The sequence below is a fragment of the Gorilla gorilla genome, chromosome 5 (genome assembly GCF_029281585.2).
Source record: "Gorilla gorilla gorilla isolate KB3781 chromosome 5, NHGRI_mGorGor1-v2.1_pri, whole genome shotgun sequence".
Classification (NCBI taxonomy): Eukaryota; Metazoa; Chordata; class Mammalia; order Primates; family Hominidae; genus Gorilla; species Gorilla gorilla.
Window position 1 is genome coordinate 184,893,466 of NC_073229.2, and position 25,969 is coordinate 184,919,434.

At 44.4% G+C, this 25,969-nt stretch overlaps 1 protein-coding gene across 1 annotated transcript in view; it reads right to left on the bottom strand.

The window, feature by feature from the left end:
- The window catches only part of LPA (lipoprotein(a)), a 277,581-nt gene that overhangs the window by 188,562 nt on the left and 63,050 nt on the right, over positions 1–25,969 (bottom strand). Inside the window, 10 exon segments of the mRNA XM_063707988.1 lie at positions 217–376; positions 1,579–1,760; positions 5,741–5,900; positions 7,108–7,289; positions 11,288–11,447; positions 12,653–12,834; positions 16,833–16,992; positions 18,200–18,381; positions 22,380–22,539; positions 23,747–23,928. Coding sequence (XP_063564058.1) covers positions 217–376; positions 1,579–1,760; positions 5,741–5,900; positions 7,108–7,289; positions 11,288–11,447; positions 12,653–12,834; positions 16,833–16,992; positions 18,200–18,381; positions 22,380–22,539; positions 23,747–23,928 — 1,710 coding nt within the window.

The following is a 25,969-nucleotide window of genomic DNA, read 5'->3' on the forward strand; positions in this document are numbered from 1 at the left end:
TTTCCTTCTGCTCCATAAAACTAGGAGGAAGGAGAGGCAGCTTACTGTATCTCTTCTCTCAGACCCTTAGCTTCAAGGCAATCATCCTGAGACATTTTGCTACTCCAAGTGCATCTGACACATGTTGAGTTCAGAGAATTCAGCTTGAAACATGTCTCTTATAACAGAAATTTCAGTTGGCCCTTTCTTCTCTTATGGTAAAGAACAAAGACATACGCATTTGGGTAGTACTCTGGGGTCCTACTATGCGAGTGTGGTGTCATAGATGACCAAGCTTGGCAGGTTCTTCCTGTGACAGTGGTGGAGTATGTGCCTCGATAACTCTGTCCATTACCGTGGTAGCACTCCTGCACCCCAGGACTTTGCTCAGTCGGTGCTGAAATGAAAACACAAGAAATCAAGCTGCATATCTCTGGGAACAGGAAACATGTGAAGCCATTTATGACACAACCAGAAAGGAGTGTATGAGAATTATGACCGTGCTCTTTTCCTTATCTGTAGGCAGATGGATGTGAGAAAACCAACCAACAAACAAACACCAAAGCAACAGATTTCTACCATTCTAGAACTGTAGTAAGTTCTTGGAAATATTTCACCTGACACCTCAGAGAAACACAACAGATCAGATTCCTCATTGGAAAGTGAGCTCACGAGGTAGCACCTTTCTAGAAAACTCTACTGAATGTTCATGCAAAGGGCACTGCTTTTGGCAATGTGGGCTGCAGGTGGTAACTGGCTGTCGGGGGCAGAGTTTGGGACAGACATGGAAATTTTGCATGTTTCCCTACACCGTTGATCATGAAAGCCAAGGCCTTTGGCTTCCAGGCCATGGGGAAGAAAACAGTCATATATTTCTGACTCAAAGCAATGATACTTTGCTTCTCAGGGATGTTTGCGGCCAAAACTTATTCCTTTGGAGGAGAGAGGGAATCCTCTCATGCCCTGCATCCTGAGTTGCAGTAAAGTAGAAGTTTACTGCTCTTTCTCTCTAGACCCCTCACAGGTACAAGTGCCATCAGAAAGAGGTTTAAGAACACTGAGAAATCACTCCCTTCAAAGCCTAGGGCTGAAGAGCCTTAGAGCATTGGGAGCTCATGTACTGCTCCATAGACCCATGGCCATATGGAATTAATGCAGCCCTGTTAGGTTTCTCAAGGGTGACAGGCTCCAGAGCCACATTTCTCAGAATCTGCAATGCTGAAGACTGCTCTGAATGCTGGATACTTGAAGAAATCCCTGGAAAACCTTACTGGCTTGGAAAGAGTTACACACCTGACAGCATGTTACAATAAAAATTTCGGCTAAGACCCTGAGATAGCCCATTTTAGAACGAGGTGAGTTATGAAGTAGATCACCCTGGAGGGTTTGTGCCCATCCTAAAGCCACAGCGCTCCACATTGCACCAGAAATCACTCCGCTGGCTCCCCCAGAGAGTGCACGGAGGCTTCCTCCTACATGGTAGAACTCAGTCAACACTCAAGCATCGTTTACCATTGAAGGCTGCTGCATCACTGGGAATATCCACGGCTTTTCATCCCAGCATCGAAGCGTGTAGATGTCTGGCCACAGACTCCTTACCTTGCTCGGAAGGAGCCTCTAGGCTTCGAACCGGGGTAACAGTCGGAGGCGCGACGGCAGTCCCTTCTGCCTCTGAGCACTGTGTCAGGTTGCAGTACTCCCACCTGACACTGGGATCCATCGTATAACAATAAGGGGCTGCCACAGGATCTGGATTCCTGCAGTAGTTCATGATCAAACCGCTGGAAATTCCAAAACAATACATGTCACAAGAGGTGGGACAATATGCAGGGGCACTCCACATCCTCTCCTTTGTGCTGCAACACGGTCATTACCAGTGCCTTTCTAATATTCCCATTGAAAGTACCATATATTGCCACAAGCACAAATGGCTCTAAAACACTAATCCTCTCTGCACATTTGTCATAATTTATAGATTATTATATTTTAAAAAAAAACCTCTAAAGCAGCAAATGCTTCTTAGACACACTGAGATAATACATACATGTGGCCAAAAAGTGATCAGAGTATTCTCCTTCTGCCTTCTGCCCAATCCGTCTCTCTGGAATAACTGGTATGGATTTTGACGTGTGTATTGTGGAATTGTTTATTCACATAGAAAAGTATCGCTATCTGTCTAGCTCTCCATATCTCTCTCAGTAGGACTTCATATTCTAATGTGCGAGTAGCAACTAACTTGCAGTTCTTCAGAGAATACATGGCATCCAGGAGGACAACCTTTCCAGGTCAACCTTCAGACTCTATGTACTCAAAGCCTAGTGAAAAGGCTCTACCTTTCCCATGGAAAAGCATTGTGCAAATAGTATTACTGTCTGTCATTCCCATATCATGCGGGTCAAGTAGGTTTGTTTCTGCAAGACTTCTCCAAGCTGCCCTGGAAAACTTTCTCCCAGGTAGGATGCAATATCTCTAGAATGGGTTCCTGGGCAGGACGTTCTCTCCTGCTCTCTGTCTATCCTCTGCTGGCCGCAACCACTCTGGAACTGAGGTAAAGGGGCATGAGTTGAAAGAACATTGGGACCCATGGCATAAAGGAAGACGGCCGGGTACACTATGAGATGTGAAGAGGTCAGTCAGCTACAGAGGATTCAGAAAACAATGAATTAGGAGGCAAAGCAGGTGAGGAGTTTGGGCTGCGGGGATCTGATCTTGAAGTATTCGCTCTTCCTTATGCTTCCCAAGAACATTACCCCAACCTCTCAGTATCCTTACATTCATGACCTGTGGCTGCCTGAGAAAATGGGAAATGTATTATGGGCCATGGGGATCCAACACTGTCTCTCTAGAGACTCTAGACTTGTGGCCTCGTCTCAACCCCAGACCCTCCATTCCAGGAAGCTGGGTAAATGAGCAAAGGGATGTATAAGGGTCAGAGCTTGTGACAAATTTCTTTCTTCCTTGGCTTCTCTCTTTTGAAAACATGGAATATTCTTACTATGCAATATACCTCAGCGTTCAAAACTTGGTGATTGCTCTAGGATTTGCAATATCCCCTATAACCCACACAGTAACCTTTTATTAATATTACATATCATTGTGCATGAGGTAAGAAAGTTTCAATGGTACACTTCCAATTATTCCCTACCTGATTTATGCTACATGTTCAAATTCTTACCTCTACATATGCTAAAATTAAACATGTTGCTATAATTTTTCTTCAAATAGTCAACTCTCATTTAAAAATGTATAGAAATTTGGTCAAGAAAACGTTTTGCATTTTCGTCTACATTTGCCAGTTGCTGGGTTCTTCATTACATGGGCTACAGAAAGTTCCCTTCTCATTCTGTTCTTCTTCTACCTAATTCCTTTGGGTCACCTCTCTTGTTACATCAGCCTGCTGATTCCAAATTCTTACAGTTTCCGGTTTCTTTGTTTGGGGCAGTGCACAATATACATTTATGCAACATGGATGATCTTCAAGGCATTTTATTGCTGGATTTAGCATTCTCGGTTGATCTCTTCTTGTTCCTGTTTACCATATTAATAACATTCCCGGTATCTGGCTTCCAGTGTTTTTGACGAGATAGCATTAGCAATTTGTATCACTGTTCTATCAAGAAACAGCTCATTTTTCCCCGGTTTCTCATAAGAAGTTTCTTATTATATCTTTGTCTTCTTACCATCAAACTATGAAGTACAAAAGTGCATCATACCAAATTTTTTCTTTTTTTCAAAATCCCTATTTGATCCATTGAGTTTCCTGATTTTGTGATTTTGTTAACATTCTTCATAATTGAAAAGTTTTCAGCCATCCTTGATTCTGGTATTTGTTTCTGTTCCAATCTCCCTTTCTCTTTTCTGTGACTTGCTTCCCACATGAAGGAAATCTTTTCCTATTTTGCAACATGTCTGTGAGGTTTGGTTGATTTTCTATTTCACTATTTCTTGAGGGGTGTGTTAGTGTGTGTGTGTGTGTGTGTGTGAACTTGTGAGTTTTTCCGTGTGTGTCTGTATGGGTACATTGTGTGTGTGTGTGTGTGTATGTGTGTAGTTGGTTCTGCAGAATTGATTTTTGGTTAGTTTCTTCTTCGGAAACATCTAAATTGATCAGGTGGCCATCCGGTAATTTTTTCATTTAAGACATAGCTTTTTATACCAGGTCTTTAATTTGATTTGGCTATTCTATACTGTTACTTTCTTTTGATATTTTATCTGTTTTGTTCCATATTCATCTGTTTTTAAATACTTGAAATAATTATCATAGTGATATGTCAGATTTTCATGCAATTCTAATCATTTCTGTCATTTCTGAGCCCGTTTGTATTGCCTGGTTTATTTCCTCGTCATGGATCACATGAAATGCTTTTCTACATGTAGTCAAATTTTAAATTTAGGACTCACTCTGGAGATACCACATAGCAGAGCCAATTGACTTCATTGATTACTTCTAAAGAGAGTTGAGATTTGCTCTCACAGGCAGTTCATTGACTTGGAACCCGATTTGATGCTTGGACACTTGCTTTTCAGCTGTGCAAGAGTTTGTCTGCCGCTGCTTTATTCCAGTAATATGCTAATTCTACAAATTATGGCTGTTCTGGGGTCTCCACTGAATTCACAATGTGTTCCGTGAGGACTTTCTCATCTAGCTGGTAAGAACTCCAATATCCCAGAGTGCTATGTGATCTCGGTCTTCTTTACTGAGCTTGCTGTTCTCTTGCAGATGCTCTTTCTAAGTAAAAGTTCTTTGCCATACGTTCTTGTGGAACCATTTTCTGTGCACATGCAGTGTCATGTTTAGCCAAGGACTGGAGGAGACTTCTATGCATATTTGTAGAGCTCCTTGCCTCCACAAACCAGGTCTTACTTGTAGCAGACCTAGAAAATTTCACCTACCAGAGTCATCACAAACTCCAATCCATCTCCACTGTTCAGCCAGATGGCTACAATTCACTTAGTTTCCATCACCATGCTCTGCAGTGCAGGAAGGGTATCCAGGAAGAAAGCCAAGGCATCTATGCGGTTGAGCTCAGCTTTGCCCCCTCTCAGTTCTCTAGGTCCTCCACCATCTGTTGTCAAACATGTAGAAATGGTTTTTCCATGTCTTTGCTAATCACTTATGGCCGAAAAATTGGCCAGAGTACAGTCAGACTGCGGTTCTGTCCATCTACACATCCCTTTTACTTTTCAGCATCCCTCTCTTTGCTGACTCTCAGCTGCCTTTTCGCCTTTGCTTTTCTCTTCCTGGGAACGCATATCCGTTCAGGCCACTGATACTTAGGACCGAGTATTTTTCTACCCATTGGAATATAAGTATATATAGAAAGAGATAGATTCCCTCTTCATAAAAATGCACACATTCTTTCCTCATAAGCCCAGAAACAAAAGGCATACATAACCTTCCCTTCAGGAACTGGAAGTCAGAATAACAGAATTCCAATTGGAAAGTCTTCATTGACCCTTGGTGGGTGTTGTGGAAGGGTAATCTAAGTGTTTGGTCGTTTGTCATTCTGACTGTTTTCTTAATGTGATCTCCTCACCTCCAGATTTCCCTTCTGCTCAATAAAACTAGGAGGAAGGAGAGGCAGCTTAAAATTTCTCTTCTCTCAGACCCTTAGCTTCAAGGCAATCATCCTGAGACATTTTGCTGCGCCATCTGCATCTGTCACAAGTTGAGTTCGGAGAACTCAGCTTGAAACACATCTCTTGTAACAGAAACTTCAGTTGGCCCTTTCTTCTCTTATGGTAAAGAACAAAGACATACGCATTTGGGTAGTATTCTGGGGTCCGACTATGCGAGTGTGGTGTCATAGATGACCAAGCTTGGCAGGTTCTTCCTGTGACAGTGGTGGAGTATGTGCCTCGATAACTCTGTCCATTACCGTGGTAGCACTCGTGCACCCCAGGCCTTTGCTCAGTCGGTGCTGAAATGAAAACACAAGAAATCAAGCTGAGTATCTCTGAGCATAGAGAAACATGTGAAGCCATCTGTGACACAACCAGAAAGGAGTCTATGAGAATTACGAACGTTCTCTTTTCCTTATCCATAGGCAGATGGATGTGAGAAAACCAACCAACAAACAAACACCAAAGCAACAGATTCCTACCACTCTAGAACTGTAGTAAGTTCTTGGAAATATTTCACCTGACACCGCAGAGAAACACAACAGATCAGATTCCTCATTGGAAAGTGAGCTCACGAGGTAGCACCTTTCTAGGAAACTCTACTGAATCTTCATGCAAACGGCACTGCATTTGGCAATGCGGGCTGCAGGTGGTAACTGGCTGTCGGGGGCAGAGTTTGGGACAGACATGGAAATTGTGCATGTTTCCCTACACCGTTGATCATGAAAGCCAAGGCCTTTGGCTTCCGGGCCATGGGGCAGAAAACGGTCCTATATATCTGACTGAAGACAAAGACACTTTGCTTCTCAGGGATGTGTGCACGCCAAAAGCTTCTTCCCTTGGAGGAGAGAGGGAATCCTCTCATGCCCTGCATCCTGAATTGCAGTAAAGTAGAAGTCTACTACTCCTTCTCTCTAGACCCCTCACAGGTACAAGTGTCATCAGAAAGAGGTTTAAGAACACTGAGAAATCACTCCCTTCAAAGCCTAGGGCTGAAGAGCCTTAGAGCACTGGGAGCTCATGTACCTCTCCATAGACCCAGGGCCACATGGAATCAATGCAGCCCTGTTAGGTTTCTCGAGGGTGACAGGCTCCAGAGCCACATTTCTCAGAATCTGCAATGCTGAAGATTGCTCTGAATGCTGGCTACTTGGAGAAATCCCCGGAAAAGCTTACTGGCTTGGAAAGAGTGACACACCTGACAGCATGTTACAATAAAAATTTTGGCTAGGACACCGAGATAGCCCGTTTTACAACAAGGTGGATTTTGAAGTCGATCACCCTGGAGGGTTTGTGCGCATCCTAAAGACAAAGCCCAACCACGTTGCACCAGAAATCACTCCGCTGGCTCCCCCAGAGAGTGCACGGAGGCTTCCTCCTACGTGGTAGAACTCAGTCAACACTCGAGCATCCGTTTACCATTGAAGGCGGCTGCATCACTGGGAATTTCCACGGCTTTTCATCCCAGCATCGAAGCGTGTAGACGTCTGGCCACAGACTCCTTACCTTGCTCGGAAGGAGCCTCTAGGCTTCGAACCGGGGTAACAGTCGGAGGCGCGACGGCAGTCCCTTCTGCGTCTGAGCATTGTGTCAGGTTGCAGTACTCCCACCTGACACTGGGATCCCTCGTATAACAATAAGGGGCTGCCACAGGATCTGGATTCCTGCAGTAGTTCATGATCAAGCCACTGGAAATTCCAAAACGATACACGTCACAAGAGGTGGGACAACATGCAGGGGCACCCCACACCCTCTCCTTTGTGCTGCAACAAGGTCACTACCGGTGCCTTTCTAATATTCCCATTAAAAGTACCATATGATTGCCACCAGCAAAAATGGCTCTCAATCACTAATCCTCTCTGCACATCTCTCATACTTAATAGATTATTACTAGTTTTTAAAATAAAAAATCGAAAGTAGCAAACGCTTCCTAGAAACACTGAGATAACACATACACGTGGCCAAAAAACGATCAGAGTATTCTCCTTCTGCCTTCTGCCCAATCCATCTCTCTGGAATAACTGGCATGGGTTTTGACGTCTGTATTGTGGAACTGTGTATTCACATACAAATGCATCCGTATCTGTCTAGTCTCCGTATCTCTCTCGGTAGGACTTCATATTCTAATGTGGGAGTTGCAACTAACATGTGGTTCTTCAGAAAAAACACGTCATCCAGGAGGATAACCGTTCCAGGTCAACCCTCACACTCTATGTACTCAATACGTAGTGAAAAGGCTCTACCTTTCCCATAGAAAAGCATCGTGCAAATAGTATTACTGTCTGTCAGGTTTAGTAGGTTTGTTTCTCCAAGACTTGTCAAAGCTGCCCTGGAAAACTTGCTCCCAGGCAGGATGCAGTATCTCTAGAATGGGTTCCTAGGCAGGTCCTTCTCTCCTGCTCTCAGTCTACCCTCTGCTGGCCGCAGCTACTCCGGGACTGAGGCAAAGGGGGATGAGTTGAAAGAACAGTGGGACCCACGGCATAAAGGAAGACGGCAGGGTGGACTAAGAGATCTGAAGAGGTCGGACAGCTACGGAGCAGCAGAGAAAAACGCATTAGGGGGCAAAGCAGGCGAGTAGTTTGGGCTGCGGCGATCTTGAAGCATTCGCTCTTCCTTATGCCTCCCAAGAACGTTGCTCCAACCTCTCAGTATCCTCACATTCATGACCTGTGGCTGCCTGAGAAAATGGGAAATGTATTATGGGCCATGGGGACCCAACACTGTCTCTCTAGAGACTCTAGACTTGTGGCCTGGTCTCAACCCCAGACCCTCCATTCCAGGAAGCTGGTTCAATGAGCAACTGGATGTATAAGAGCCTGAGCTCTTGGAAGACTTCTAGTTCTTCCTTGGCTTCCCTCTTTTGAATGCATGGACTATTCTTATGATACCAAAAACCTCAGAGTTCAAACCTTTGTGATTGCTCTAGGATTTGCAATATCCCTTTGAACCCACACAGTACCCTTTTATTAATATGACACACCATCGTGCATGAGGTGAGAAACTTACAACGGTACACGTTGAATTAATCCCTACAGGATTTATGCTACCATTTCAAATTGTTACCTCTACATATGCTGAAGTTCAATATCTTGCTATCATTTTGTTTCAAGTAGTCAACTCTCATTTACAAAGATACAGAAATTTGATCAAGAAAATATTTTGCATTTACATCTATCTACATTTGCCAATTGCTGGATTCTTCATTACGTGGGCTGCATAAAGTTCCTTTCTTGTTCAATTCTTCTTCTGCCTAATTCCTTCGGGTCACCTCTCTTGTTACATAAGCCTGCTGATATCCAATTCTTACAGTTTCCCGTTTCTTTGTTTGGGGCAGTGCACAATATGCATTTATCCAACATGGATGATCTTCAAGGCATTTTATTGCTGGAGTCAGCATTCCCGGTTGATCTCTTTTTGTTCCTGATTATCACTTTAACAATATTCCCTCGCATCCGGATTCCAGTGTTTCTGAGGTGAACACATCGGCACTTTGTATCACTGTACTTCTAGGAAGACACAGCTCTTTTTCCTCCAGTTTCTCGTGACATGTTTCTTCTTATTATATCTTTGCCTTGTTACCTTCGAACTGTGATGTACAAAAGTACATCATACAGGTTGGGTTTTGTTTTTCGAAATTCCCTATATGATCCCTTGAGTTTCACGATTCTGTGATTCTTTTTAATGATCTTCGTAATTGAAAAGTTATCAGCCATCCTTGATTCTGGTATTTGTTTCTATTCCAAACTCCCTTGCTCTTTACTGGGACTTGCTTCCCACATGCAGGAAATCTTTTCATATTTTCCTACATGTCTGTGAGGCTCGCTTAATTCTATATTTCACTATTTCTTCAGGGGTGCGCGTGTGTGTGTGTTAGAACTTGTGAGTTTCTGCGTGTGTGTGTGTGAGTATGGGTGTGTTTTCAATGTGTGTCTGTGTGTGTGTGTGTGTGTGCGTGTAGCTCATTCTGTAGGTTCTGTAGAATTGTGTTTCGGGTAATGTTTTCCTCTGAAGCGTCTAAATTGATCTGGCGGCCATACAGTAATTTTTTCAATTAAGACATCCTTTTTTTATACTAGCTCTTTAATTTAATTTGGCTATTCTGTACTGTTAATTTCTCTTGATATGATATCTGCTTTCTTGCATGTTGTTTTTTTAAATATTTGAAATCAGTCATCATACTGATATGTCAAATTTTCACGCAATTCTAATCATTTCTCTCATTTCTGAGCCGGTTTGTATTACCCGATTTATTTCCTGCTCATGGGTCACACGAAATGCTTTTCTACATGTAGTCAAATTTTAAATTTAGGACTCACTCTGCGGATACCGCGTAGCTGAGGCAATTGACTTTGTTGTTTACTTCTAAAGAGAGTTGAGATTTCCTCTCACAGGGAGTTCACTGATTGGAAACCGATTTGATGCTTGGACACTTGCTTTTCAGCTGTGCAAGGGGTTGTCTGCAGCTGACTTTGTTCTAGTAATATACTAACTGTACTTTTAAATTACGGCTGTTCTGGGGTCTCCACTGAATTGGCAATGTGTTCCGTGAGGACTCTCTGGTCTAGCTGGGAAGAACTCCAGTATCCCAGAGTGCTATGTGATCTCTCTCTTCTTTATTGAGCTTCCTGTGCTCTTGTACTTGCTGTTTCTCAGTAAACGTTCTATGCCACACTTTCCTGTGGAACCGTTTTCTGTGCACAGGCAGCGTCATGTCAGGCCAACGACTGGAGGAGACTTCTATGCGTCTTTGTAGAGTTCTTTTCCTCCACAAACCAGTTCTGATTTCTAGCAGACCTAGAAAATTTCAGCTACCACAGTCATCCCACACTCCAATCCCTCTCCTCCATTCAGCAAGATGGCTACAGTCTGCTTGGGCTCCATCTCCTTGCTATTCAGTACAGGAAGGGTATCCAGGAAGAAAGCCAAGGCATCTACCGAGTGGAGCTCATCATTGCCCCTCTCTCAATTCTCTAGGTCCTCTACCATCTGTTGTCCCACATGTAGAAACCGTTTTTCCATGTCTCTGGTAGTCGCTTGTGGCCAAAATATTGGCCATTGGGTGGTCAGACCCGGGCTTCTCTCCATCTACTCATCCCTTTTACTTTTCAGCATCCCTCTCTGTGCTGACTCTCATCTGCCTTCCTTCCTTGGATCTTCTCTTGCTGGGAACCTGTATCCCTTCAGGCCACTGGTACTTAGGAACGAGCGTTTTTCTCACAATTGGAATATACGTAGATATAGAAACAGATCAATTCACCTGTCCATAAATAAGCACCTATTCTTTCCTCTTGAACCCAGAGAGAAAAGGCAAACGCAACCTTCCCTTCAGGAAGTGGAAGTCAGAATAACGGAATTCCAACTGGAAAGTCTTCATTGACGTTTAGTTGGTGTTGTGGAAGGGTAATCTAAGTGTTTGGTCGTTTGTCATTCTGACTTTCTTCATAAGGTGATCTCCTGACCTCCGGATTTCCCTTCTGCTCAATAAAACTAGGAGGAAGGAGAGGGAGCTTAACATTTCCCTTCTCTCAGACCCTTAGCTCCACAGCAATCATCCTGAGACATTTTGCTGCGCCATCTGCATCTGTCACAAGTTGAGTTCGGAGAACTCAGCTTGAAACACATCTCTTGTAACAGAAACTTCAGTTGGCCCTTTCTTCTCTTATGGTAAAGAACAAAGACATACGCATTTGGGTAGTATTCTGGGGTCCGACTATGCGAGTGTGGTGTCATAGATGACCAAGCTTGGCAGGTTCTTCCTGTGACAGTGGTGGAGTATGTGCCTCGATAACTCTGTCCATTACCGTGGTAGCACTCCTGCACCCCAGGCCTTTGCTCAGTCGGTGCTGAAATGAAAACACAAGAAATCAAGCTGAGTATCTCTGAGCATAGAGAAACATGTGAAGCCATCTGTGACACAACCAGAAAGGAGTCTGAGAATTACGAACGTTCTCTTTTCCTTATCCATAGGCAGATGGATGTGAGAAAACCAACCAACAAACAAACACCAAAGCAACAGATTCCTACCACTCTAGAACTGTAGTAAGTTCTTGGAAATATTTCACCTGACACCTCAGAGAAACACAACAGATCAGATTCCTCATTGGAAAGTGAGCTCACGAGGTAGCACCTTTCTAGGAAACTCTACTGAATCTTCATGCAAACGGCACTGCATTTGGCAATGCGGGCTGCAGGTGGTAACTGGCTGTCGGGGGCAGAGTTTGGGACAGACATGGAAATTGTGCATGTTTCCCTACACCGTTGATCATGAAAGCCAAGGCCTTTGGCTTCCGGGCCATGGGGCAGAAAACGGTCCTATATATCTGACTGAAGACAAAGACACTTTGCTTCTCAGGGATGTGTGCACGCCAAAAGCTTCTTCCCTTGGAGGAGAGAGGGAATCCTCTCATGCCCTGCATCCTGAATTGCAGTAAAGTAGACGTCTACTACTCCTTCTCTCTAGACCCCTCACAGGTACAAGTGTCATCAGAAAGAGGTTTAAGAACACTGAGAAATCACTCCCTTCAAAGCCTAGGGCTGAAGAGCCTTAGAGCACTGGGAGCTCATGTACCTCTCCATAGACCCAGGGCCACATGGAATCAATGCAGCCCTGTTAGGTTTCTCGAGGGTGACAGGCTCCAGAGCCACATTTCTCAGAATCTGCAATGCTGAAGATTGCTCTGAATGCTGGCTACTTGGAGAAATCCCCGGAAAAGCTTACTGGCTTGGAAAGAGTGACACACCTGACAGCATGTTACAATAAAAATTTTGGCTAGGACACCGAGATAGCCCGTTTTACAACAAGGTGGATTTTGAAGTCGATCACCCTGGAGGGTTTGTGCGCATCCTAAAGACAAAGCCCAACCACGTTGCACCAGAAATCACTCCGCTGGCTCCCCCAGAGAGTGCACGGAGGCTTCCTCCTACGTGGTAGAACTCAGTCAACACTCGAGCATCCGTTTACCATTGAAGGCGGCTGCATCACTGGGAATTTCCACGGCTTTTCATCCCAGCATCGAAGCGTGTAGACGTCTGGCCACAGACTCCTTACCTTGCTCGGAAGGAGCCTCTAGGCTTCGAACCGGGGTAACAGTCGGAGGCGCGACGGCAGTCCCTTCTGCGTCTGAGCATTGTGTCAGGTTGCAGTACTCCCACCTGACACTGGGATCCCTCGTATAACAATAAGGGGCTGCCACAGGATCTGGATTCCTGCAGTAGTTCATGATCAAGCCACTGGAAATTCCAAAACGATACACGTCACAAGAGGTGGGACAACATGCAGGGGCACCCCACATCCTCTCCTTTGTGCTGCAACAAGGTCACTACCGGTGCCTTTCTAATATTCCCATTAAAAGTACCATATGATTGCCACCAGCAAAAATGGCTCTCAATCACTAATCCTCTCTGCACATCTCTCATACTTAATAGATTATTACTAGTTTTTAAAATAAAAAATCGAAAGTAGCAAACGCTTCCTAGAAACACTGAGATAACACATACACGTGGCCAAAAAACGATCAGAGTATTCTCCTTCTGCCTTCTGCCCAATCCATCTCTCTGGAATAACTGGCATGGGTTTTGACGTCTGTATTGTGGAACTGTGTATTCACATACAAATGCATCCGTATCTGTCTAGTCTCCGTATCTCTCTCGGTAGGACTTCATATTCTAATGTGGGAGTTGCAACTAACATGTGGTTCTTCAGAAAAAACACGTCATCCAGGAGGATAACCGTTCCAGGTCAACCCTCACACTCTATGTACTCAATACGTAGTGAAAAGGCTCTACCTTTCCCATAGAAAAGCATCGTGCAAATAGTATTACTGTCTGTCAGGTTTAGTAGGTTTGTTTCTCCAAGACTTGTCAAAGCTGCCCTGGAAAACTTGCTCCCAGGCAGGATGCAGTATCTCTAGAATGGGTTCCTAGGCAGGTCCTTCTCTCCTGCTCTCAGTCTACCCTCTGCTGGCCGCAGCTACTCCGGGACTGAGGGAAAGGGGGATGAGTTGAAAGAACAGTGGGACCCACGGCATAAAGGAAGACGGCAGGGTGGACTAAGAGATCTGAAGAGGTCGGACAGCTACGGAGCAGCAGAGAAAAATGCATTAGGGGGCAAAGCAGGCGAGTAGTTTGGGCTGCGGCGATCTTGAAGCATTCGCTCTTCCTTATGCCTCCCAAGAACGTTGCTCCAACCTCTCAGTATCCTCACATTCATGACCTGTGGCTGCCTGAGAAAATGGGAAATGTATTATGGGCCATGGGGACCCAACACTGTCTCTCTAGAGACTCTAGACTTGTGGCCTGGTCTCAACCCCAGACCCTCCATTCCAGGAAGCTGGTTCAATGAGCAACTGGATGTATAAGAGCCTGAGCTCTTGGAAGACTTCTAGTTCTTCCTTGGCTTCCCTCTTTTGAATGCATGGACTATTCTTATGATACCAAAAACCTCAGAGTTCAAACCTTTGTGATTGCTCTAGGATTTGCAATATCCCTTTGAACCCACACAGTACCCTTTTATTAATATGACACACCATCGTGCATGAGGTGAGAAACTTACAACGGTACACGTCGAATTAATCCCTACAGGATTTATGCTACCATTTCAAATTGTTACCTCTACATATGCTGAAGTTCAATATCTTGCTATCATTTTGTTTCAAGTAGTCAACTCTCATTTACAAAGATACAGAAATTTGATCAAGAAAATATTTTGCATTTACATCTATCTACATTTGCCAATTGCTGGATTCTTCATTACGTGGGCTGCATAAAGTTCCTTTCTTGTTCAATTCTTCTTCTGCCTAATTCCTTCGGGTCACCTCTCTTGTTACATAAGCCTGCTGATATCCAATTCTTACAGTTTCCCGTTTCTTTGTTTGGGGCAGTGCACAATATGCATTTATCCAACATGGATGATCTTCAAGGCATTTTATTGCTGGAGTCAGCATTCCCGGTTGATCTCTTTTTGTTCCTGATTATCACTTTAACAATATTCCCTCGCATCCGGATTCCAGTGTTTCTGAGGTGAACACATCGGCACTTTGTATCACTGTACTTCTAGGAAGACACAGCTCTTTTTCCTCCAGTTTCTCGTGACATGTTTCTTCTTATTATATCTTTGCCTTGTTACCTTCGAACTGTGATGTACAAAAGTACATCATACAGGTTGGGTTTTGTTTTTCGAAATTCCCTATATGATCCCTTGAGTTTCACGATTCTGTGATTCTTTTTAATGATCTTCGTAATTGAAAAGTTATCAGCCATCCTTGATTCTGGTATTTGTTTCTATTCCAAACTCCCTTGCTCTTTACTGGGACTTGCTTCCCACATGCAGGAAATCTTTTCATATTTTCCTACATGTCTGTGAGGCTCGCTTAATTCTATATTTCACTATTTCTTCAGGGGTGCGCGTGTGTGTGTGTTAGAACTTGTGAGTTTCTGCGTGTGTGTGTGTGAGTATGGGTGTGTTTTCAATGTGTGTCTGTGTGTGTGTGTGTGTGTGCGTGTAGCTCATTCTGTAGGTTCTGTAGAATTGTGTTTCGGGTAATGTTTTCCTCTGAAGCGTCTAAATTGATCTGGCGGCCATACAGTAATTTTTTCAATTAAGACATCCTTTTTTTATACTAGCTCTTTAATTTAATTTGGCTATTCTGTACTGTTAATTTCTCTTGATATGATATCTGCTTTCTTGCATGTTGTTTTTTTAAATATTTGAAATCAGTCATCATACTGATATGTCAAATTTTCACGCAATTCTAATCATTTCTCTCATTTCTGAGCCGGTTTGTATTACCCGATTTATTTCCTGCTCATGGGTCACACGAAATGCTTTTCTACATGTAGTCAAATTTTAAATTTAGGACTCACTCTGCGGATACCACGTAGCTGAGGCAATTGACTTTGTTGTTTACTTCTAAAGAGAGTTGAGATTTCCTCTCACAGGGAGTTCACTGATTGGAAACCGATTTGATGCTTGGACACTTGCTTTTCAGCTGTGCAAGGGGTTGTCTGCAGCTGACTTTGTTCTAGTAATATACTAACTGTACTTTTAAATTACGGCTGTTCTGGGGTCTCCACTGAATTGGCAATGTGTTCCGTGAGGACTCTCTGGTCTAGCTGGGAAGAACTCCAGTATCCCAGAGTGCTATGTGATCTCTCTCTTCTTTATTGAGCTTCCTGTGCTCTTGTACTTGCTGTTTCTCAGTAAACGTTCTATGCCACACTTTCCTGTGGAACCGTTTTCTGTGCACAGGCAGCGTCATGTCAGGCCAACGACTGGAGGAGACTTCTATGCGTCTTTGTAGAGTTCTTTTCCTCCACAAACCAGTTCTGATTTCTAGCAGACCTAGAAAATTTCAGCTACCACAGTCATCCCACACTCCAATCCCTCTCCTCCATTCAGCAAGATGGCTACAGTCTGCTTGGGCTCCATCTCCTTGCTATTCAGTACAGGAAGGGTATCCAGGAAGAAAGCCAAGGCATCTACCGAGTGGAGCTCATCATTGCCCCTCTCTCAATTCTCTAGGTCCTCTACCATCTGTTGTCCCACATGTAGAAACCGTTTTTCCATGTCTCTGGTAGTCGCTTGTGGCCAAAATATTGGCCATTGGGTGGTCAGACCCGGGCTTCTCTCCATCTACCCATCCCTTTTACTTTTCAGCATCCCTCTCTGTGCTGACTCTCATCTGCCTTCCTTCCTTGGATCTTCTCTTGCTGGGAACCTGTATCCCTTCAGGCCACTGGTACTTAGGAACGAGCGTTTTTCTCACAATTGGAATATACGTAGATATAGAAACAGATCAATTCACCTGTCCATAAATAAGCACCTATTCTTTCCTCTTGAACCCAGAGAGAAAAGGCAAACGCAACCTTCCCTTCAGGAAGTGGAAGTCAGAATAACGGAATTCCAACTGGAAAGTCTTCATTGACGTTTAGTTGGTGTTGTGGAAGGGTAATCTAAGTGTTTGGTCGTTTGTCATTCTGACTTTCTTCATAAGGTGATCTCCTGACCTCCGGATTTCCCTTCTGCTCAATAAAACTAGGAGGAAGGAGAGGGAGCTTAACATTTCCCTTCTCTCAGACCCTTAGCTCCACAGCAATCATCCTGAGACATTTTGCTGCGCCATCTGCATCTGTCACAAGTTGAGTTCGGAGAACTCAGCTTGAAACACATCTCTTGTAACAGAAACTTCAGTTGGCCCTTTCTTCTCTTATGGTAAAGAACAAAGACATACGCATTTGGGTAGTATTCTGGGGTCCGACTATGCGAGTGTGGTGTCATAGATGACCAAGCTTGGCAGGTTCTTCCTGTGACAGTGGTGGAGTATGTGCCTCGATAACTCTGTCCATTACCGTGGTAGCACTCCTGCACCCCAGGCCTTTGCTCAGTCGGTGCTGAAATGAAAACACAAGAAATCAAGCTGAGTATCTCTGAGCATAGAGAAACATGTGAAGCCATCTGTGACACAACCAGAAAGGAGTCTATGAGAATTACGAACGTTCTCTTTTCCTTATCCATAGGCAGATGGATGTGAGAAAACCAACCAACAAACAAACACCAAAGCAACAGATTCCTACCACTCTAGAACTGTAGTAAGTTCTTGGAAATATTTCACCTGACACCTCAGAGAAACACAACAGATCAGATTCCTCATTGGAAAGTGAGCTCACGAGGTAGCACCTTTCTAGGAAACTCTACTGAATCTTCATGCAAACGGCACTGCATTTGGCAATGCGGGCTGCAGGTGGTAACTGGCTGTCGGGGGCAGAGTTTGGGACAGACATGGAAATTGTGCATGTTTCCCTACACCGTTGATCATGAAAGCCAAGGCCTTTGGCTTCCGGGCCATGGGGCAGAAAACGGTCCTATATATCTGACTGAAGACAAAGACACTTTGCTTCTCAGGGATGTGTGCACGCCAAAAGCTTCTTCCCTTGGAGGAGAGAGGGAATCCTCTCATGCCCTGCATCCTGAATTGCAGTAAAGTAGACGTCTACTACTCCTTCTCTCTAGACCCCTCACAGGTACAAGTGTCATCAGAAAGAGGTTTAAGAACACTGAGAAATCACTCCCTTCAAAGCCTAGGGCTGAAGAGCCTTAGAGCACTGGGAGCTCATGTACCTCTCCATAGACCCAGGGCCACATGGAATCAATGCAGCCCTGTTAGGTTTCTCGAGGGTGACAGGCTCCAGAGCCACATTTCTCAGAATCTGCAATGCTGAAGATTGCTCTGAATGCTGGCTACTTGGAGAAATCCCCGGAAAAGCTTACTGGCTTGGAAAGAGTGACACACCTGACAGCATGTTACAATAAAAATTTTGGCTAGGACACCGAGATAGCCCGTTTTACAACAAGGTGGATTTTGAAGTCGATCACCCTGGAGGGTTTGTGCGCATCCTAAAGACAAAGCCCAACCACGTTGCACCAGAAATCACTCCGCTGGCTCCCCCAGAGAGTGCACGGAGGCTTCCTCCTACGTGGTAGAACTCAGTCAACACTCGAGCATCCGTTTACCATTGAAGGCGGCTGCATCACTGGGAATTTCCACGGCTTTTCATCCCAGCATCGAAGCGTGTAGACGTCTGGCCACAGACTCCTTACCTTGCTCGGAAGGAGCCTCTAGGCTTCGAACCGGGGTAACAGTCGGAGGCGCGACGGCAGTCCCTTCTGCGTCTGAGCATTGTGTCAGGTTGCAGTACTCCCACCTGACACTGGGATCCCTCGTATAACAATAAGGGGCTGCCACAGGATCTGGATTCCTGCAGTAGTTCATGATCAAGCCACTGGAAATTCCAAAACGATACACGTCACAAGAGGTGGGACAACATGCAGGGGCACCCCACACCCTCTCCTTTGTGCTGCAACAAGGTCACTACCGGTGCCTTTCTAATATTCCCATTAAAAGTACCATATGATTGCCACCAGCAAAAATGGCTCTCAATCACTAATCCTCTCTGCACATCTCTCATACTTAATAGATTATTACTAGTTTTTAAAATAAAAAATCGAAAGTAGCAAACGCTTCCTAGAAACACTGAGATAACACATACACGTGGCCAAAAAACGATCAGAGTATTCTCCTTCTGCCTTCTGCCCAATCCATCTCTCTGGAATAACTGGCATGGGTTTTGACGTCTGTATTGTGGAACTGTGTATTCACATACAAATGCATCCGTATCTGTCTAGTCTCCGTATCTCTCTCGGTAGGACTTCATATTCTAATGTGGGAGTTGCAACTAACATGTGGTTCTTCAGAAAAAACACGTCATCCAGGAGGATAACCGTTCCAGGTCAACCCTCACACTCTATGTACTCAATACGTAGTGAAAAGGCTCTACCTTTCCCATAGAAAAGCATCGTGCAAATAGTATTACTGTCTGTCAGGTTTAGTAGGTTTGTTTCTCCAAGACTTGTCAAAGCTGCCCTGGAAAACTTGCTCCCAGGCAGGATGCAGTATCTCTAGAATGGGTTCCTAGGCAGGTCCTTCTCTCCTGCTCTCAGTCTACCCTCTGCTGGCCGCAGCTACTCCGGGACTGAGGGAAAGGGGGATGAGTTGAAAGAACAGTGGGACCCACGGCATAAAGGAAGACGGCAGGGTGGACTAAGAGATCTGAAGAGGTCGGACAGCTACGGAGCAGCAGAGAAAAATGCATTAGGGGGCAAAGCAGGCGAGTAGTTTGGGCTGCGGCGATCTTGAAGCATTCGCTCTTCCTTATGCCTCCCAAGAACGTTGCTCCAACCTCTCAGTATCCTCACATTCATGACCTGTGGCTGCCTGAGAAAATGGGAAATGTATTATGGGCCATGGGGACCCAACACTGTCTCTCTAGAGACTCTAGACTTGTGGCCTGGTCTCAACCCCAGACCCTCCATTCCAGGAAGCTGGTTCAATGAGCAACTGGATGTATAAGAGCCTGAGCTCTTGGAAGACTTCTAGTTCTTCCTTGGCTTCCCTCTTTTGAATGCATGGACTATTCTTATGATACCAAAAACCTCAGAGTTCAAACCTTTGTGATTGCTCTAGGATTTGCAATATCCCTTTGAACCCACACAGTACCCTTTTATTAATATGACACACCATCGTGCATGAGGTGAGAAACTTACAACGGTACACATCGAATTAATCCCTACAGGATTTATGCTACCATTTCAAATTGTTACCTCTACATATGCTGAAGTTCAATATCTTGCTATCATTTTGTTTCAAGTAGTCAACTCTCATTTACAAAGATACAGAAATTTGATCAAGAAAATATTTTGCATTTACATCTATCTACATTTGCCAATTGCTGGATTCTTCATTACGTGGGCTGCATAAAGTTCCTTTCTTGTTCAATTCTTCTTCTGCCTAATTCCTTCGGGTCACCTCTCTTGTTACATAAGCCTGCTGATATCCAATTCTTACAGTTTCCCGTTTCTTTGTTTGGGGCAGTGCACAATATGCATTTATCCAACATGGATGATCTTCAAGGCATTTTATTGCTGGAGTCAGCATTCCCGGTTGATCTCTTTTTGTTCCTGATTATCACTTTAACAATATTCCCTCGCATCCGGATTCCAGTGTTTCTGAGGTGAACACATCGGCACTTTGTATCACTGTACTTCTAGGAAGACACAGCTCTTTTTCCTCCAGTTTCTCGTGACATGTTTCTTCTTATTATATCTTTGCCTTGTTACCTTCGAACTGTGATGTACAAAAGTACATCATACAGGTTGGGTTTTGTTTTTCGAAATTCCCTATATGATCCCTTGAGTTTCACGATTCTGTGATTCTTTTTAATGATCTTCGTAATTGAAAAGTTATCAGCCATCCTTGATTCTGGTATTTGTTTCTATTCCAAACTCCCTTGCTCTTTACTGGGACTTGCTTCCCACATGCAGGAAATCTTTTCATATTTTCCTACATGTCTGTGAGGCTCGCTTAATTCTATATTTCACTATTTCTTCAGGGGTGCGCGTGTGTGTGTGTTAGAACTTGTGAGTTTCTGCGTGTGTGTGTGTGAGTATGGGTGTGTTTTCAATGTGTGTCTGTGTGTGTGTGTGTGTGTGCGTGTAGCTCATTCTGTAGGTTCTGTAGAATTGTGTTTCGGGTAATGTTTTCCTCTGAAGCGTCTAAATTGATCTGGCGGCCATACAGTAATTTTTTCAATTAAGACATCCTTTTTTTATACTAGCTCTTTAATTTAATTTGGCTATTCTGTACTGTTAATTTCTCTTGATATGATATCTGCTTTCTTGCATGTTGTTTTTTTAAATATTTGAAATCAGTCATCATACTGATATGTCAAATTTTCACGCAATTCTAATCATTTCTCTCATTTCTGAGCCGGTTTGTATTACCCGATTTATTTCCTGCTCATGGGTCACACGAAATGCTTTTCTACATGTAGTCAAATTTTAAATTTAGGACTCACTCTGCGGATACCACGTAGCTGAGGCAATTGACTTTGTTGTTTACTTCTAAAGAGAGTTGAGATTTCCTCTCACAGGGAGTTCACTGATTGGAAACCGATTTGATGCTTGGACACTTGCTTTTCAGCTGTGCAAGGGGTTGTCTGCAGCTGACTTTGTTCTAGTAATATACTAACTGTACTTTTAAATTACGGCTGTTCTGGGGTCTCCACTGAATTGGCAATGTGTTCCGTGAGGACTCTCTGGTCTAGCTGGGAAGAACTCCAGTATCCCAGAGTGCTATGTGATCTCTCTCTTCTTTATTGAGCTTCCTGTGCTCTTGTACTTGCTGTTTCTCAGTAAACGTTCTATGCCACACTTTCCTGTGGAACCGTTTTCTGTGCACAGGCAGCGTCATGTCAGGCCAACGACTGGAGGAGACTTCTATGCGTCTTTGTAGAGTTCTTTTCCTCCACAAACCAGTTCTGATTTCTAGCAGACCTAGAAAATTTCAGCTACCACAGTCATCCCACACTCCAATCCCTCTCCTCCATTCAGCAAGATGGCTACAGTCTGCTTGGGCTCCATCTCCTTGCTATTCAGTACAGGAAGGGTATCCAGGAAGAAAGCCAAGGCATCTACCGAGTGGAGCTCATCATTGCCCCTCTCTCAATTCTCTAGGTCCTCTACCATCTGTTGTCCCACATGTAGAAACCGTTTTTCCATGTCTCTGGTAGTCGCTTGTGGCCAAAATATTGGCCATTGGGTGGTCAGACCCGGGCTTCTCTCCATCTACCCATCCCTTTTACTTTTCAGCATCCCTCTCTGTGCTGACTCTCATCTGCCTTCCTTCCTTGGATCTTCTCTTGCTGGGAACCTGTATCCCTTCAGGCCACTGGTACTTAGGAACGAGCGTTTTTCTCACAATTGGAATATACGTAGATATAGAAACAGATCAATTCACCTGTCCATAAATAAGCACCTATTCTTTCCTCTTGAACCCAGAGAGAAAAGGCAAACGCAACCTTCCCTTCAGGAAGTGGAAGTCAGAATAACGGAATTCCAACTGGAAAGTCTTCATTGACGTTTAGTTGGTGTTGTGGAAGGGTAATCTAAGTGTTTGGTCGTTTGTCATTCTGACTTTCTTCATAAGGTGATCTCCTGACCTCCGGATTTCCCTTCTGCTCAATAAAACTAGGAGGAAGGAGAGGGAGCTTAACATTTCCCTTCTCTCAGACCCTTAGCTCCACAGCAATCATCCTGAGACATTTTGCTGCGCCATCTGCATCTGTCACAAGTTGAGTTCGGAGAACTCAGCTTGAAACACATCTCTTGTAACAGAAACTTCAGTTGGCCCTTTCTTCTCTTATGGTAAAGAACAAAGACATACGCATTTGGGTAGTATTCTGGGGTCCGACTATGCGAGTGTGGTGTCATAGATGACCAAGCTTGGCAGGTTCTTCCTGTGACAGTGGTGGAGTATGTGCCTCGATAACTCTGTCCATTACCGTGGTAGCACTCCTGCACCCCAGGCCTTTGCTCAGTCGGTGCTGAAATGAAAACACAAGAAATCAAGCTGAGTATCTCTGAGCATAGAGAAACATGTGAAGCCATCTGTGACACAACCAGAAAGGAGTCTATGAGAATTACGAACGTTCTCTTTTCCTTATCCATAGGCAGATGGATGTGAGAAAACCAACCAACAAACAAACACCAAAGCAACAGATTCCTACCACTCTAGAACTGTAGTAAGTTCTTGGAAATATTTCACCTGACACCTCAGAGAAACACAACAGATCAGATTCCTCATTGGAAAGTGAGCTCACGAGGTAGCACCTTTCTAGGAAACTCTACTGAATCTTCATGCAAACGGCACTGCATTTGGCAATGCGGGCTGCAGGTGGTAACTGGCTGTCGGGGGCAGAGTTTGGGACAGACATGGAAATTGTGCATGTTTCCCTACACCGTTGATCATGAAAGCCAAGGCCTTTGGCTTCCGGGCCATGGGGCAGAAAACGGTCCTATATATCTGACTGAAGACAAAGACACTTTGCTTCTCAGGGATGTGTGCACGCCAAAAGCTTCTTCCCTTGGAGGAGAGAGGGAATCCTCTCATGCCCTGCATCCTGAATTGCAGTAAAGTAGAAGTCTACTACTCCTTCTCTCTAGACCCCTCACAGGTACAAGTGTCATCAGAAAGAGGTTTAAGAACACTGAGAAATCACTCCCTTCAAAGCCTAGGGCTGAAGAGCCTTAGAGCACTGGGAGCTCATGTACCTCTCCATAGACCCAGGGCCACATGGAATCAATGCAGCCCTGTTAGGTTTCTCGAGGGTGACAGGCTCCAGAGCCACATTTCTCAGAATCTGCAATGCTGAAGATTGCTCTGAATGCTGGCTACTTGGAGAAATCCCCGGAAAAGCTTACTGGCTTGGAAAGAGTGACACACCTGACAGCATGTTACAATAAAAATTTTGGCTAGGACACCGAGATAGCCCGTTTTACAACAAGGTGGATTTTGAAGTCGATCACCCTGGAGGGTTTGTGCGCATCCTAAAGACAAAGCCCAACCACGTTGCACCAGAAATCACTCCGCTGGCTCCCCCAGAGAGTGCACGGAGGCTTCCTCCTACATGGTAGAACTCAGTCAACACTCGAGCATCCGTTTACCATTGAAGGCGGCTGCATCACTGGGAATTTCCACGGCTTTTCATCCCAGCATCGAAGCGTGTAGATGTCTGGCCACAGACTCCTTACCTTGCTCGGAAGGAGCCTCTAGGCTTCGAACCGGGGTAACAGTCGGAGGCGCGACGGCAGTCCCTTCTGCGTCTGAGCATTGTGTCAGGTTGCAGTACTCCCACCTGACACTGGGATCCCTCGTATAACAATAAGGGGCTGCCACAGGATCTGGATTCCTGCAGTAGTTCATGATCAAGCCACTGGAAATTCCAAAACGATACACGTCACAAGAGGTGGGACAACATGCAGGGGCACCCCACACCCTCTCCTTTGTGCTGCAACAAGGTCACTACCGGTGCCTTTCTAATATTCCCATTAAAAGTACCATATGATTGCCACCAGCAAAAATGGCTCTCAATCACTAATCCTCTCTGCACATCTCTCATACTTAATAGATTATTACTAGTTTTTAAAATAAAAAATCGAAAGTAGCAAACGCTTCCTAGAAACACTGAGATAACACATACACGTGGCCAAAAAACGATCAGAGTATTCTCCTTCTGCCTTCTGCCCAATCCATCTCTCTGGAATAACTGGCATGGGTTTTGACGTCTGTATTGTGGAATTGTGTATTCACATACAAATGCATCTGTATCTGTCTAGTCTCCGTATCTCTCTCGGTAGGACTTCATATTCTAATGTGGGAGTTGCAACTAACATGTGGTTCTTCAGAAAAAACACGTCATCCAGGAGGATAACCGTTCCAGGTCAACCCTCACACTCTATGTACTCAATACGTAGTGAAAAGGCTCTACCTTTCCCATAGAAAAGCACTGTGCAAATAGTATTACTGTCTGTCAGGTTTAGTAGGTTTGTTTCTCCAAGACTTGTCAAAGCTGCCCTGGAAAACTTGCTCCCAGGCAGGATGCAGTACCTCTAGAATGGGTTCCTAGGCAGGTCCTTCTCTCCTGCTCTCAGTCTACCCTCTGCTGGCCGCAGCTACTCCGGGACTGAGGGAAAGGGGGATGAGTTGAAAGAACAGTGGGACCCACGGCATAAAGGAAGACGGCAGGGTGGACTAAGAGATCTGAAGAGGTCGGACAGCTACGGAGCAGCAGAGAAAAACGCATTAGGGGGCAAAGCAGGCGAGTAGTTTGGGCTGCGGCGATCTTGAAGCATTCGCTCCTCCTTATGCCTCCCAAGAACGTTGCTCCAACCTCTCAGTATCCTCACATTCATGACCTGTGGCTGCCTGAGAAAATGGGAAATGTATTATGGGCCATGGGGACCCAACACTGTCTCTCTAGAGACTCTAGACTTGTGGCCTGGTCTCAACCCCAGACCCTCCATTCCAGGAAGCTGGTTCAATGAGCAACTGGATGTATAAGAGCCTGAGCTCTTGGAAGACTTCTAGTTCTTCCTTGGCTTCCCTCTTTTGAATGCATGGACTATTCTTATGATACCAAAAACCTCAGAGTTCAAACCTTTGTGATTGCTCTAGGATTTGCAATATCCCTTTGAACCCACACAGTACCCTTTTATTAATATGACACACCATCGTGCATGAGGTGAGAAACTTACAACGGTACACTTCGAATTAATCCCTACAGGATTTATGCTACCATTTCAAATTGTTACCTCTACATATGCTGAAGTTCAATATCTTGCTATCATTTTGTTTCAAGTAGTCAACTCTCATTTACAAAGATATAGAAATTTGATCAAGAAAATATTTTGCATTTACATCTATCTACATTTGCCAATTGCTGGATTCTTCATTACGTGGGCTGCACAAAGTTCCTTTCTTGTTCAATTCTTCTTCTGCCTAATTCCTTCGGGTCACCTCTCTTGTTACATAAACCTGCTGATTTCCAATTCTTACAGTTTCCCGTTTCTTTGTTTGGGGCAGTGCACAATATGCATTTATCCAACATGGATGATCTTCAAGGCATTTTATTGCTGGAGTCAGCATTCCCGGTTGATCTCTTTTTGTTCCTGATTATCACTTTAACAATATTCCCTCGCATCCGGATTCCAGTGTTTCTGAGGCGAACACATCGGCACTTTGTATCACTGTACTTCTAGGAAGACACAGCTCTTTTTCCTCCAGTTTCTCGTGACATGTTTCTTCTTATTATATCTTTGCCTTGTTACCTTCGAACTGTGATGTACAAAAGTACATCATACAGGTTGGGTTTTGTTTTTCGAAATTCCCTATATGATCCCTTGAGTTTCACGATTCTGTGATTCTTTTTAATGATCTTCGTAATTGAAAAGTTATCAGCCATCCTTGATTCTGGT